The sequence below is a fragment of the Neodothiora populina genome, assembly GCF_041146345.1.
Source record: "Neodothiora populina strain CPC 39397 chromosome Unknown canker_contig_14, whole genome shotgun sequence".
Taxonomy (NCBI): domain Eukaryota; kingdom Fungi; phylum Ascomycota; class Dothideomycetes; order Dothideales; family Dothioraceae; genus Neodothiora; species Neodothiora populina.
The window spans coordinates 296,028-311,576 of record NW_027191408.1 but is presented as its reverse complement, the minus strand read 5'-3'; the positions used below and the strand labels follow the sequence as shown (position 1 = coordinate 311,576).

The 15,549-nt window shown below is 50.5% G+C and overlaps 4 protein-coding genes across 4 annotated transcripts; 3 read left to right on the top strand and 1 right to left on the bottom strand.

Moving 5' to 3' along the window:
* Positions 1 to 788: 788 nt before the first annotated feature.
* On the top strand, positions 789 to 2,663 carry AAFC00_002075 (uncharacterized protein; the record flags this gene model as incomplete). The annotated part of the gene is made up of 1 exon (XM_069341350.1): positions 789 to 2,663. The coding sequence occupies one exon, from the start codon at positions 789 to 791 to the stop codon at positions 2,661 to 2,663; it is 1,875 nt and encodes a 624-aa protein (XP_069201425.1).
* Positions 2,664 to 3,234: 571 nt separating this feature from the next.
* On the top strand, positions 3,235 to 7,080 carry AAFC00_002074 (uncharacterized protein; the record flags this gene model as incomplete). The annotated part of the gene is made up of 1 exon (XM_069341349.1): positions 3,235 to 7,080. One exon carries the CDS (start codon positions 3,235 to 3,237, stop codon positions 7,078 to 7,080), a length of 3,846 nt encoding a protein of 1,281 aa, XP_069201424.1.
* Positions 7,081 to 7,524: 444 nt separating this feature from the next.
* AAFC00_002073 (uncharacterized protein) lies at positions 7,525 to 9,828 on the bottom strand (the record flags this gene model as incomplete). The annotated part of the gene is made up of 1 exon (XM_069341348.1): positions 7,525 to 9,828. The coding sequence occupies one exon, from the start codon at positions 9,826 to 9,828 to the stop codon at positions 7,525 to 7,527; it is 2,304 nt and encodes a 767-aa protein (XP_069201423.1).
* Positions 9,829 to 10,628: 800 nt separating this feature from the next.
* AAFC00_002072 (uncharacterized protein) lies at positions 10,629 to 11,538 on the top strand (the record flags this gene model as incomplete). Its single annotated transcript, XM_069341347.1, has 3 exons — positions 10,629 to 10,807; positions 10,886 to 11,362; positions 11,418 to 11,538. 3 exons carry the CDS (start codon positions 10,629 to 10,631, stop codon positions 11,536 to 11,538), a joined length of 777 nt encoding a protein of 258 aa, XP_069201422.1.
* Positions 11,539 to 15,549: the final 4,011 nt, after the last annotated feature.

The window sequence follows — 15,549 nt, the reverse complement described above, 5'->3', positions numbered from 1 at the left end:
AGCAAAGATCAATGGTGAATATGCAAGGAGGATAAGAATGCTCAGATATTTTGATATGGTGTTTCTCAGCAAAGCCCGGAGGCCTCTGCGTGGTGCATGAAGTTTTATCATCAATGCGGAGATGGGTGTTGAACAAGGGGGATAAACATACCTGTCAGTAGATTATTGCGACCAGAATACCACGAAGATGCGAAGTCGAAAACGACCACTCTCTCAGAATTCAAGATGTCCTTTGGCTTGACTATCTTGAAAAGGACGGTTGTTAGAGAAGCGGCATCAAGAACAATGAGTTGAGATTTTATACTGCAAAACGCGCGAGTCGACTCCTGTGCGCGTGTGGGGAGACGCACGGACGACAAGGTATGGGATGTGCATACAGTACTGTACAAGATATACGCCATCAGAACCATGTCTAGCTTGCGCGGCTCTCGTTAATTGTCGCGAATACAAGCTCTCCTGGATAATTAATCGTGTCTTACCTTGTGTACTTTGCACATTTGAGGATTCTTGTTGAGTCAGTCAGCAAGTTCTCTCTATAGCTCTTGGTATCTCAACACCGAAGCTCGACGGCCCGCCACATCTACGGGGTTGCATATCGCATATCGCGCCTGGACCTGTAGAGTATACAAATTGATATACTGACACTTGCACCGGCAGAACTCAGCCACGCAGTGCCCGGAGCTGGTCTGAGATCTGAGATCTGAGATCTTCCCAAGACCGTCTTGACCAGCGCATGCTGCATTGATAGACTGCAAGGCCACGGCCAGGTTTGGCCAACGTCGTCCATCATGGCACCACGAAGGCTCAATCCGTGTTCATACCTCCCACGACGACTCCAGATTGTCACCAGCTTAGCCCTCTTTGTTGTCCTCTGCATCGTCTTCTTTGGCAACACCTCCTACGAAGTACCATACGCAGAAAATATCCAGGAAACTGCACAAGGAGCCGCCAAATATCTCCCCAAACAACTACCAAAGCTGCCATCGGCAGGATCTCTCAACCCCTTCAGAGCTCCTGCCCATGCGCCTCCGCCGGAACAAGCGAACAGTACCAGCGGAGAGGCGAGATGGTTCAGCGATTTCAAGTGGATGAACCCCTTCTCCTCTTCCATCACATTGGACGAGAACCGAGCAGTCCTACCACCACTCAACAAGAGACCGCCAATCTATACCTTTTATGATACGGAGTGGGACAAGGATGAAGATTCAAAGGATGCCACACATCGCCTCCTGCTTATTTGGAGACGAGCCTGGTGGGCACAGGGTTTCAGGCCTATTGTCTTAGGAAGGGCCGAAGCCATCAATAACCCCCTCTATCGCAAACTCCAGAATCTCGAGCTCGAGGCCGAACTCGAGAATGATCTCATGCGCTGGCTCGCATGGGGAAACATGGGAAATGGAATCCTTGTCAATTGGCTTGTCCTTCCCATGGCACCTCACACCGATCCACTTCTCTCTTTCTTGCGACGTGGGGTGTATCCTGACTTGACCAGATACGAAGGCCTCGAAAGCGGCCTGTTCACCGGAGGCAAAGATTCCATCAACAAAGCCATTCAGACAGCATTAGATCTGAAACAGCCCATCAAGGGCAAATCACTTGTTGATGTCGCACCTGATGACACGTTCAAGGTCGATCCTCAACACGACGGGATAGCGTTCTACTCGACTGTCAATATAGTAAAGAAGTACAAAGGCATCTCCGAAAAGCTCATGATCAAGGACGGTCGCGCAGAGGGCCTTCACTCGCTGGCTCAATTGATCACATCCCATCTTCATATGACCTGGCAGAATACCTTCTCCTCCGGCATTGCTGTACTCAATCCGCTTCCAGATCATTCCACTCACCTAGTCAAGCCAGCTGTCGATCTTGCGCGTAATCTGTCGCAATGCACGACCTCGCCATATCCTGCATCGTGCCCGCCCAACAAAGACCGATGCCAGCCATGCGTCAGCAGCCATCCCATGCTCATCAGCCAACCGTCCGTCTTCCGCAACACTTCTACCCTCTTCACCATCGGAACCGTTCCTCATCCATATACATTTGCCTCGCTACAGCACCAAACAGAAGCCCTCACGATTCGTTTCATCCGCCGTCAGACTCAGCGCGATACATGGATTATAGCTACCACGAAAGAATTACTAGGGATTGGCCTAAGTAGTTTCGCACGTCTGATCCATGTAAAAGATGCAATAGCTTCCGACTATGGATCGTCTCATTCCCTTTGGCTTACAGCCGAGTACACCGACTCCGAGACCTACAGGAAGGACCTTGCTTGGACTTTCGGCTTCCCCGTGCCATCAGAGCTTGCGGATGATGGAAAGTCAGAGACACCAGTTCCCGGCCCTGAACGTCGACCTCCACCTCCGAAGCCGGAAGGCAAGGTGCCTGATCATGTGGAATTGATGAGGGAGAAGACTTTACTCGACAAAGCTAGGGCCGCTCTGAAGAATAACGTTCGACAGGTAGTACAGATCAGAGATGTCGTTGAAGCATGGAACCTGGCAGATACAGAAATCTGGCGCTTTACGCGCGCATACAACGCACGCAGAAGGGTGGAGAGACTGAAGTGGGAGGAAGAAGAGAGCGGCTACGCAGGTAGCGAGGGCTCAAAGGGTGTTTGGGGACGATGGTTCGACAGGCGGGAGTCTGAAGATTCGTTCTAGAATCGAGCTCCTCTTGAGGACGCGAAACATAATGCATGAGCTGAGGCGTTTTTTTATTTCCTTGTCCTCTAGATATCACTTTGTTACCAGCATTTACCCTGCCGCTCGACATGCTTGTCCGAGGAGACTAATGGTTTTGTGTTATTTGATCAATACTTCTCATGAAAGTCAACATATGTCGTTGGCTTGACCAGATACCTTAGTATTGCATTGTACCTTCCATTCGAGGAAGGATGGTCTAGTACTCTTGGCATCCCAAGACTTCTGCAAACCTACCTTTCGCTTCACCTGCATGCGCTAGTCATCTCTAGAAGATATAATCCATGTGAAGATAACGTACCGACAGTACCCTGTCTGATCTACGCTGCTTTATTGATTCAGACCTCTTTCCTTTGCCATGTATACATGAAATTGATGTGGAAAGCCGATTTGTATCACTGGTTCCGTCGCGGAGGACTCTAGATCCTGAAGTTCAAGCATTCGGTTGCCACTTCGTCGCCTCCAATCGAAGCTCTACAGGTCATAAGATGCGATCATCGTCGTTGTAAGACACGATCTAAAAGGCTTCACAATGGCCGACCACTCTAGACCGGTAGTCGTTGTAGACTTGGATGATCACCGAGACTCCGATCTTGATACACCCGCAACTTCAGTATCGCCACTTACACCAGTTCCTGCCAAGACGTCGACTTTCAACACAGTCCCACGATCGCCGGAAGCATCACGTTTCTTTCAAGATATCAAAAACTATATACCTCTTGGTTGCCTCGTACAAGAAACCAAGACTGTCACGGATCATTCCAATCTCTGTTGCCATAAATGGAAGGAAGTCACCAGACCAGCCAGCATTCCGGGTCTACCTGATAAACTTGTTCAGGGAATTACGAAACTCCTTGAGAACGCCTGGATCCGAGTATCAGCAAATTGCACTGGCTCTGCTCATATCAGTCGTCTTTACTTTTTACCAGGTGATGTCGGAAATAGATACGTCGACCACTCCAGTAAGGTATTGTCAAGGGCTGTGCACTCCTTAGTCAGAGAGCTTGATGTTTCTCCCGCAACGTGGGAAGGCAAGTATATCGCAGGAAATCATGTGGCTTTCGACCCGTTAGCAGCAGCAGATGAGGGTTCTTTGTACTATATGTTCAACACCCTTAAATCGCCAGCTCCTAGTCCTGAGCATGTCACGTCGCACTTTCATCGCGAGGCGTTAGGGCACCTCCTCGATCACACATACGATCTCCCGGGACTAAGATCTGTCTTGTATCCATACCAAAGGAGATCCGCGGGACTGATGCTTCAACGTGAAAGCGAGTCTAGGTTAGAACTGGACCCCCGCCTAGAACAAAGGATAGCCCCAGATGGCTCCATGTATTTCTATGGACCTCGCGAGGCTGTCTTCTTCCGATCTCCCAAGTACTACGAGTCTTGTAAGGGAGGCATATTAGCAGAGACCATGGGCCTTGGTAAAACGGTGATGTGTATCGCTCTGATACTGACCACTAAGGGCTATCTGCCAAAGGTTCCAGCACAGTACGAGACCATTCGTAAGAGATCTCGAGTAGGGAGTCTGGCAGAGATGGCTGTTTCCTCTGTGAATAAGCATTCGGCGCCATGGAAAACTTTCTTCGCGGATCATGCTGCGAGGACTGGCGAATACATGGAGGGCTGCATAAAGCTGCTGCGCCAAAATGCGCCCATATACGAGATACCACAAGAGCCAATACGATGGAATCGAAAGACTACCACACCGCCTCCGAAGCGCCTCATGCTTGCCTCTACCACGATTATTGTTGTTCCCCGAAACTTGTTTGCTCAGTGGAGAGCGGAGATGGACAAGCATGTGGAGAAAGATGCTCTCAGCGTCTTGTTCATGGATGACCCAAAGACAGATCTACCCGATCGCAAGGAACTTACATTGTACGACGTGATCCTGTTTAGCCGGACCAGATTCGAGCAAGAACACAAGGATGGGTCAGATCGTCAAGGCAGACGACAAGTACGATATCCTGTTTCATGCAATTGTCCTTACATCGGCGCCAGTCGGAGACGCGACTGCACATGTCTTCGAGAAGAAGATTTGTACGACTCGCCGCTCAAACACATACACTTTCTTCGACTCATCATCGATGAAGGCCATTTCTTCTCTTCTTCGAGATCTGTGGCTGCGCACGTTGCCAATCAGATGGTAGTGACTGATCACCGATGGGTAGTGAGTGGCACTCCAGCGAAGGATCTTTTAGGCGTTGAGCTGGACTCGATCACGTCCGACCCTACGACTGTCCCAGATGAACAGCGCCGAGGTGCACTTGCACAGAGGAGGAAATTCAACGTGAAGGAAGACACGAGTGGTGCGATACGTAGCCTTGGGGAGCTGGTCACCCATTTCCTCAAGATCCGGCCTTGGACCGCATCCGAGGAGCGTTCAGCGGAATGGAAATACGACATCTACAGATTCGAAGATCCACGTACCAAGATCGGCATTGCCGCATTTTCAAAAAGTCTAGGGCGCACGCTAGAGAGTATAGTTGTGAAGACACAGCCTGAGGATATCGAGCGCGACATTGTCCTCCCACCCTTGGAGCATCGGATAGTGCGTCTCAAGCCATGCCTATTCGACAAATACACAGCAAACGCTTTCAACTTCGTCCTGACTGCGAACGCGGTAACTAGTGAACGCACCGACACGGATTATCTGTTCCACCCCAACAGTCAGAAAGAGCGGTATCAACTGGTCTATAACCTGCGGCAGAGTGCCTTTACATGGACTGGCTTCAGTGAAGCAGATATTCTTGCTACCATCGGCAACAGTGAGCGCTATCTTGCGAAAGTCAACACCGGTTGCACCGCCGAGGATCGAGCCTTGTTGAAACAATGTGTAGAAGAGGCAAAGTCGATGCTATCGTCTCCTTGCTGGACGGCGCTCAGCAGATCCCATGAAGTGGGCTTATCCGTGAATGACTGGCCGGAGGACTGCGCAGAATTCTGGTCGTTCAACGAAGGTCAAGCTTTCCTCTGTGGCGTGACGCAGTTGCTCGAAGCGCAAGCATTTGTCAACCAGCAAGCAGAGTCAGAAGATCCAACTAGCGGGTTAGCTGGAACAGGTCTGCGCGCGTTGAAGATTTTACGCACGCAACAGCCAGATGCAGCTGATGGACACGAGAAGAAATCGATTCTTGCCAAAGGTGGTGTCCCTTCGTCTAGTGTTAGTGTTCAATCAAAATTCGATCATCGCCGGCACAACATGCCTGCCAGAGAAGACGGTACCAAGCGATCTACGCCAAAGAACAAGAGTGTCAGCGCGGCACGCACAAGTACTCATGACCAAAGCGGCGAGCCTCAGGAGCTACCAGCGAACTCTCCCCTCCTCAAAACCTCCGTGACGGGCACCACATCTGCAAAATTGAGCTACCTGATGTCCAAGATCTGGAGCTTATACCGCGATGAGAAGATTCTCGTCTTCTATGACGGGGACAACTCAGCCTACTACATAGCGCAGGCATTAGAGCTCCTGCACATCAACCACCTCATCTACGAACGCACGCTGTCTCCAGTGAAGAAATCAGAATACATCGTGCTCTTCGACAAAGACTCCAGCTACCGCGTGTTACTAATGGACGTCCGTCAAGCAGCCTACGGTCTAAACGTATCCTCCGCATCGCGGGTCTTCTTCATCAACTTCTGCCGCCCGCAAATCGAAGCGCAAGCCATCAAACGCGCGCACAGAATCGGACAGACGAAGCCCGTGGTCGTCGAGACGCTGATACTAGAAGGCACCATCGAAGAGGAAATGTTCGAGCGAGCCCGGCGCATGACGCGAGCAGAGCACAGTGACGCAAAGATGCTAGACGATGACCGAGGGATCAAAGAAATCATCCAGCAGGCGAGACCATTGCCCATCTCGGACGAAGACAGGAACCACAACGTCGCTTTGCTCGCGGACCCTCAGCAGCTGTGGAGTCGAGCCGGCTGGGCAACGTGGAAGAAGAAAAACAATGCGACGATCAAAGACGAGAAACATAGCAAAGGAACCAACGAACTTCTGAGCAGCAGCAGCAACAAGAAAAGAACCGCAGCAAAAGCAATACCCGAAGACGACCAGAATACGACAGCAACGCCCTCAAAGAAACAAAAAACGACAAGCACAGATATGCTACGCAATACTTTAATCGAAAACCCCTCCGAGCCCGCTCGAATCATAGATGCCGCAGAAGACAGTACAGCCCCGGTACCTATACCCCAACCGTCCGTGTCACATCCGTCCGTGGTCAGAATAGGTCAAGCCTTGTCGTCTTCTTCCTCTCAAGCTATGAATCAAATCTTCGCACAGAGGAAAGCTACAGCTGTACGTCGCGTGAGTTTATTCGGCGGCGGCGGCGGCGGCGGTGATAGTGCAGGGGATGAGAGTGGCAAGTGATGAAGACAATAGACAATGAAGCAGAAAAGGGGAAAAAAAAAGACACAGAAGATCTCTGGTTTTGAGGCGCGGCTCTGCGTTGGGGATGTATACGATGCGACTAATGAATCTGACGATGGTGGAGAGGGGCAGGTGGAAACAATGGTGATGATACAGTGGATAGTAATGAAGGAGGAATGATGAAGCTACAGTAGACAGTCAAGAAAGGAGGAATGGTATGTATGTAGGAACAGGAAAGGTAGTCCCTTCCCATCATAAACACACCTGTAACCGGATTGTGACAGACTAGGAAGACAGACCAGGAATAAAATGCGAAATGGTATTCTATACTTGTGTGTGTATACACTTCATGATATTTGTTTCATTACCCTCAACCCCCCGACCAGCTTCTAGGGTTAGTGCTTGCCAGCCCTTGACCACTCAACGAAACTCCAGAGATGATGTCTAATGCTGCTGTTGCATCCTAGGAGGCAGGGGTGGTTTCTCCTCCTCGCCATCAGTTCCCGGATCCATGTGAATGAGATTACTCTCTCCATAGCCGCCAGCAGCATCATGGGAAGAGCGAGACGAAGAAGCAGCGGGAGGTGGAGTGTCCGCGCCTGACCCGGACTTACTACGACGCGACGAAGAGCGGCGACCGATCTTCATTTTTTCCGTCATCCGGTCCATCATGCTTTCCTTGTTCTTGAGTTTGACTTCTTGCTCCAACTTCTCCACTTCTTGGTCGTGGTCGTGTTCTTCGTCGGCCTTTATCGTCGTCGTTTTTGCCTCGGCGTTCTGACGCGCTTGCTCTTCTTTTGCCTGTTGTTCTCTGAAGCGCGCTTCTTCCTTGGCCAGAGCCTCGACGTCCACGTCTTCGAAGCCGATTTTCTTCAGGATGGTTCCTGTGAGGTAGCGATATGCTGTGTGGCCGGTGACGATGTCGCTGACGTCTACGTTTTGGACACCTGCGACGGAGGGAATGGCTTGAAGACCGGCGATTCCGTATTGGATGCTGCTGCTGCGGTATAGGAAACCAAGGATGTAGTCAGAGGTGCTGTAGACGTTTACGACCCGTCCCGAGACAACACTGCGGATGAGACGCCAGTCTGCAGCCGTCGACGGAGTCGGTGCGCCGAGCAAGACGACAGACTCGATGAGGCCAAAAGCTTTGCGATCGGCGAGGGTCTTGAGACAGGTGTAGATGACACGTGCGCCGAGAGAATAACCTATCAACGTTACGGGTCTTTCACCCTGGGCACGATTGATTAAAGCGTCGGCCAAAACGATACCGGCCTTGTCCGCACGCGATTTGGCCACGCTGAAGGGGTTGTCGATGATACGGGAGACTTTCAGCAGACCAAGAGGCCACAGTCCTGCGGTCAAAGAGGCAAAGACTGTACGTTTGATGATCTCGGATTTGGCATATCCCCATGCCGCGCTTTTTATCATGGCTGTGAGCGAGTTTCCCAGGTTCATCAGGGCTTCGAGTTCGAAGCGAAGGGCGAAGGCTTCCATCTCGGGTCCGATGACCGTCCAGGGATCGACAACATCTTCTTTGTCAGTCAACCAGCCAGAGATACCAATGGCAACGCGTAAACGTCGATATTCCTTCTCGATCTTTCTAGGCTTGTGGTGTGTACGAATGGGGATGAAAGCAAAATCGTCGACTTCCTTGGCGTATTGATCCATCATCTTTCCGGTCATGCGTCCTCCGTAGGCACCAAACAACCCACCCACGAGGACAGAGCTACCGGCCAAGGTACCAAGGTAGCCAGCGGTGGCGGTTGCACCGAGACCGAGACCACCCATTACTGTGCCAACTCCTGCAGCCAGCAGTGGTGCGGCCAGACCACCTGTCACACCGATCAAAGCAGCGCCAGCAACAGTAGCGAGACCGACCTTCCATTTGCGACTGTCGTGATTCTCTTCGGCCTTCTTCTTTGTCTCATCCTCGGCCTTCATGTCGGCAGCCTTCAACAAGCCACGAGCTATCTTGCTCTCATCATCAGCCAAGAAGGAGATGGAAAGCTGGAGACTGCTCATGAGGTGCAACAGCAGGACACGTGAGTGGGCAGAGTAGTGCTCGAGACTCAACAGCAGCAATAGCACAGAATGTAGGATCAGCGCTCTGTGCGGTTCGTCCAGCCTGTTCAAAGGAGTTTCGACGGGAGGGTATAATTCCTTGATCGCCTTTGCCACGCCCTGATCATACTTGGGCGGTTCAGACAGATGTCTCGGAGGCAACTTGGGCGTCGTGGCTTTGGCCTGTTTCTGTTGTGCCTTTGCAGTGTCTCGAGAATTGACGACCTCGCCTATTCTCGACAAGACCGACTCCCTCCAGTCATCGAACTCGTGCAAGGCGGCGTCGCGCAGCTCCTTCATCTTGGGTGCGCTGAGCTCCTTTTCTCTCTGTGCTTGTTCCTTTTCTCTTTGTGCTCGATCTTTCTCTTCCTTTTGCGCCTGATCTTTGCGAGCCTGCTCATCGGTGACGGTGTGCTCCTTGGTAGGCTCAGGGGTGCTGGTGTCGACAAGTGGAGCATCGTCGTCGGCCTTGATATCGACAACTGAATCCTGCGGTTTTCCTACTTGAGAGGCGTCAAAGGTGTCTGTGATGACCTTTCGCATTGTCTCTGTGCAATTGGCGATGAGAATGGTGAGTTCACTGCGGTCCTGGGGACTCGACAAGACTGTGGTCAAGGACTCTTCCTGTTCGTCCTGCTTCCCACCAGAATCATCGTGGGAAGCCCACGGGAGCTTGGAGAACATGCTACTCATGGTGTCGAGTAGATGTGATTGATGGATGGATAAGGAGTTGGAAGGAAGTGAAGGGTGAATTCATCAAGCTGGGAAAGCGAATGTCTTGCGGCAGTCACGGTCGTTACTATGACGTAGAAGGAAGGAACGGGAACAGCTCCATCACATGCTCGATGCGCATGCCAGGGGTTGGTTGCCGTTCTCCGAAGCAGCATTCTGTTTCTGTTCCTGATGCAAGATCTAGGAGATGTGATTGACGGACAATCATTGTTGCTAAGACATATGCTGTGACTTGCTTTGCTTTTGTCGATTCAGCCAATATATCTTAAGGTATGGGATGCTAGGGCGATCGCTAATCGCTATATCATCATCATTATACTTTTGTCACCGGGACACGGCCCTTGATTTCCTGCGCTCCCGATGCTCCGATCAGATCAGTTTCAGGATCCGACACCGCAACGATTATTTGAATACTTTCCGTAGAGCTTCACAGATCAAGCATCAACGCCGATGCGAGATGCTGTGTTGTACGCAATCGCCGCTTACCTAGGCCTTGTCCTGCACGACATTCTCATAATCTGTCGGCGTTCCAACCCGCCTTTATCACATACGGATTGTCCGATTGCGGACCTGGCCGACAGGAGAGATGTTGCTTTCTCCAATGGGGAAGCTCTACGCGGGTTTTACCCCGCCAAGTTCCCCCCACCTCGAGTTATGAGTCGCTGGCAGATAACACACACATATAAGCTACCAAAGCTACACAACTTTCTGTCGTCTTGTTGTTGTTTCTCTGTCTCGCATAGCTTTCAAACATGGCAAGCGGTCAATCTCACGCTCACGATGGCCTAGCCGGTCATTCGCATGATGCCGCCGTCGATCACGGCCACACTCATGAGATCCTCGATGGCCCTGGCTCTTTCCTGGGCCGTGAGATGCCCATCGTGCAAGGTCGCGACTTTGCTGAGCGCGCCTTCACGGTTGGAATCGGTGGGTATGTTCTTTGTGTGCTTCGTTCCCATTCTGCTACCTTTCCAGTCACTGGATCCCACTGATCATGTCCGCTCTCCAGTCCCGTAGGATCAGGCAAGACTGCTCTCATGCTGGCGCTGTGCCTGGCCCTTCGTGATAAATACAGTATCGCCGCCGTGACCAACGACATCTTCACCCGAGAGGACTGCGAGTTCCTTACTCGCCACAAAGCGCTCCCAGCCGAGCGCATCACTGCCATCGAGACCGGTGGATGCCCACACGCCGCCGTCAGAGAGGACATCTCCGCGAACCTCGCTGCCTTGACCGACCTACATCGCGAATTTGACACCCAACTTCTGCTTATCGAGTCGGGTGGTGACAATTTGGCCGCCAACTACAGCCGCGAGCTCGCCGACTACATCATCTACGTGATCGACGTGAGCGGAGGCGACAAGATTCCGAGAAAGGGTGGTCCAGGCATCACGCAGAGCGATTTGCTTGTCGTCAACAAGACCGATCTCGCCGAAATTGTCGGTGCAGACTTGGGCGTTATGGAGCGTGATGCCAGAAAAATGCGGTATGTTCACTTTTGTACCATTTACTATCACTGAATCGTACTGACAAGATCCAAGCGACGGTGGACCAACGCTCTTCGCACAAGTCAAGAACGGGAAGGGTGTCGACCACATTGTCGACTTGATCCTGAGCTCGTGGAGGTCCAGTGGAGCCAGCACTACTCCTAGAAGCGCATAGACGTGTGTGATGTCGCTCGAGAGGCAGTAAAACACGGCGAGGATATACACATATTCACCCATTGGGTCTACGTGTGGCCGAAAGATTAGCGGTAAAACGAAGGTCAGGTACGATGGATCTCACATGCTGTGGAAAGCTCGCACATCCAATCAGCGTGCTCTATATCGGAAGCCGTATGTACCTAGGATGTTTCCAGATACCTCGTGCATTGCCTCGCCACAATGGGACATCGAAACATTTCACATCAACCACTGAATCCGAACATCATGTCCCTAGATATGGTTTCATCGAAGCTTGATGCTTGTTGAGAAAGCTGGATAATATCGAAGCTATGACGGATCTACAAGGAGTTTTGAACTCAAGTAGCTAGTGCATATAGTCAAGGACCTTCCCCCTTCTCAAGCAAGGGGTGATACAATGATCATTCAAATTAACAACTCCTATACAGATAGATATCCAACAGGTCAAAGCACGAAAGACGAAGCCAGCATGTCGAATATAGAAGTGATGTCCATATCTCATCTACGTAGTACATATGTCTATGGCGTTTGGCACCAGCCGTGGCAAGATGTAGTCTCAGGGTTTACATCCAGGCAGAAGGAGCATTCTGGCAACTTGGTCATACTTCATAGACGCTCACTACCGGTAAATTCTTACTCAATAAGTCCGTAGTCGATACTACCTTCAATACTGAGAAAAAGACAGTGTTATCGAAACTGCATCTCGAACAGTCGTCAAGTGTAGCGCGTTGCTCGCTCTCTAAGATTAGCTATCAGAAAGCAAAGATCTAGCCTCTTACGGCTAGCTCCACACATTGTGACTGCTTTACCAACCCCATTTGTCGACGCACGTTCGGTCTTGAAGCATCCCACTCCAAGTCCTCGGACGGAGCTGCGGGGGCATCATCATGGATTCGAAAGGTACCTTATGCTTCGAGAAAATCATAAATTGTAGATCTAGTCATCAGTGCCTTCTGATCTTCAATGACAGATGCTATCGGTGCCGAGCGTCTGGCCTGGATTTGGTCGAGTCGAGGCTCATATGGTGAATTTATTTCTGTTGGTTTCTAAAAATGCGGTCCCGCTTAGACAGAGCATTCATAGCTTAGATTATATATTCCCAGTGTCGCGCATGGACATGGATATTTAGTCCGAATGGTTGATAGTACTACCTCAAGAGTCATTGCCAGTCTCATACCAGAGTACAGGAAGGCGTTCAGGCTTCCAAATTTTCATGGCTGATTTGAACGACAAGTCTCGGATTGCTCATAAACGCTACTTTGACGGTAGGACGGACCATCAATCCTCAATCTACGGTACTTGAGCCTTACTCTAAATGTCGATTGAAATTTGCGATTGATAGGTGCTAAGCAGGATATCCGGCTGTATGTGGATTCGTTCATGTGGGAGAATTGGTAGGGTAAGCATTGTACCACTGCTCCTCAACGAAGCAAGAGGTATAACTAATTCCTCAAGGAAGTCGTATTGCGAGTGTACCTCCTGGTGGGAGAAAATGCACACAAGCTCTTGCAGCCTTCCTCAACGTAGCTTGAAGGGACGTAAAGTGTCAAGGCAACGTCGATGTCAGTGCTCATGGTCAGTCCATCACATCGAGTTGCAGAGCCTCCCGCCGACTCAGTGATCCCGTACATCATTATATCGAATTCGTTAGTCTTGACTTGCTTTGGGCTCTTTTACGTACTTTTAAAAGACTTCTCGAAGTTGCACACGTTCAGCCAATTCACATCGACTGGCAGGGTGTCGATGCGAAGCCACTGACGCGCGACCAATGACTCTGCTACAAAATCAACCTGGCTGCGAACGCCTCCATAGTAAGTTCACGATAGCATTGTCTTGTGGCCCGATACTCGATGTCAGATGATTTGCTTTCATTCTTGACCACCAAGCTCTCTTGGTCTAAGAAGTATGTATACGTCACGTGGTCTCCAATGCTGAGTCTGTTATACATCTACACATTTTTGTCTTGGTTGCCGCGACAGCTGGCTAGTATCTGGGGCTGTGGCTGTCTGGTCTTTTCTGGCGAATCGACAAATAAACGTCGAAGGCCAGTCGCCTAAACGAGCTTGTCAAATACAAGGTGGACACTCCGTGGTAGAGATGAAATTCTAATCATCAACCTACTTCATAAAGAGTTTCTGCGACCATGGGGAAGTCTCTTGACCTCGGGGTGTCTTATTCCATTTTCCATGCTACTACACAATAGGCAGTCGGCGCGAGAGTTATAGGCAGTCCAAGAAGTCCAGTCAGATTAATGCTCGCACCAGGGTTCGAAATGTCTCAGCCACTTTGTCTCCTACCGTTTGTGTTAGTGGAACACAATGTCAAATTAATGGCTTGTTTTCGAGAAGTGTTTCCCCGAGATTGTTTATCATGCTTTACCCTGCGGCTCCAGAGCATGTGCTTGGAGAGTCGATTATTTGGTACTGCGAAGTGTGCTTGTTTCTGGTAAAGCTTCCGTCCACAGGGTAGTGAAGTACTGTACACACATACGATACATGCTCTTCAATATGAAATCTTAGCCGGCATATCCATATTCGACTATATGGGCAGTTCCATTGGTGATCTACCTTGAGTGTATCGCTGTTCTCATGTATCAAACTGATATCCATTCATTGCATAGGCAGCCTACCTACCTCACCTGGATTGGCAGGGTCTCGAAATCTCGATTTAACATACGCTTCACATGTCATTGGCTCAACATTGATCAATGGGACGCGAATGTCGGCGTGTATTGAGTTGCGTCAGATACATCGTAATACTGTATTCCGTCCACTGACAACCTAAGAAGTCTTCATGTCGCATGTGAATGTTGGGCAAGAGAGCCGAACAATCTGCGAAGATTCAAGATAATTGCCGTCGGCTCCATATTCAGTGTGGGTGAGTGGGGTCAACGGGAAAATTTCAACAGAGCGATTACCTAGAAGTCAAAGGGTCTGCGATGAACCGGAGCCCGACTTCTTCACTGTCACTAGTAGGCGGCCCTTGGGAGCTACTGTAGCGAGAGTGAATGTACTGTAGGAGGTAGGGATCGATTGCATAACTTCGTGCTTTTCGCCGACGAAGACCGGCGGTTTTGCGAGGCGTGCGCCGAGACGGACACTCGCGTCGAATCAACTGTCCACAGATTACTTTCCTTGCAAACTAGATGGCATTTGCCGGTCGCCTCTCCGTCATAGTATGGGTCTACCTTGTACAACAATTTTAGTCATACAGGGCACTCAACTGTTTCTCGTGCGGCGGCATCATCCCTACGAGAAAGACGGAGACGGCGGAATGCTGGGCGCTGACTCGCCTCGGTCTTCCATTTGTGCGCCGAGTGTCCTGGGCAAGTTCGTGCTCTTGTCGGGACGAGGTGACATATGTTCGGTACAAGATGACAGTAGTATGTACCACTCTACAATGTTTTCCCGGTATGTGAGCCAGTATACCCTGACAGGTTTTGCGTCTTCGATACAGTGACTCAGCCCCGATGGTGGTCGCTGCCATGTTCTGGTGAGCTCAATTTGCGTTTCTGCTGAAAAATACCGCGTGGCATTTCTGTTTGCCAGCTCTTCTGTAGTCACTCATGGAGGCTTGCATACTGTGTGCCATTTAGAAGGCGCGATCTCGGCGCGGTCAGCCTTCGATAGACTTGAGCCAAGGCAACGACGAGCCTTCCGCTACCAGAAGCAACGCAGCATAAAAAGTTACAACGGCCCCACATATGAGTGGTGTCTGTAAGCTACAGTACAGTACTTGTGCTTGTACTGTAATTTCCTCGGACTAGAAAATGTCGCAATCTTCTAGCGACTTGGCTCAAAGTACAACGGACGGCTAGCGCGAAGCCTTTTATCGATTGCCCACGTGCGATTGATAAGTGGTAGAGATCGTGCGCTTTCACGGGACAACGCTGGAGAAGCGACACCTAGAGTATTGCCAAGGCGAGTAATATGACCGGGTAAGTCAATGTGGACGATATCGCAAGAAGCGAGAATGGTCCGCTCAGTGTCGT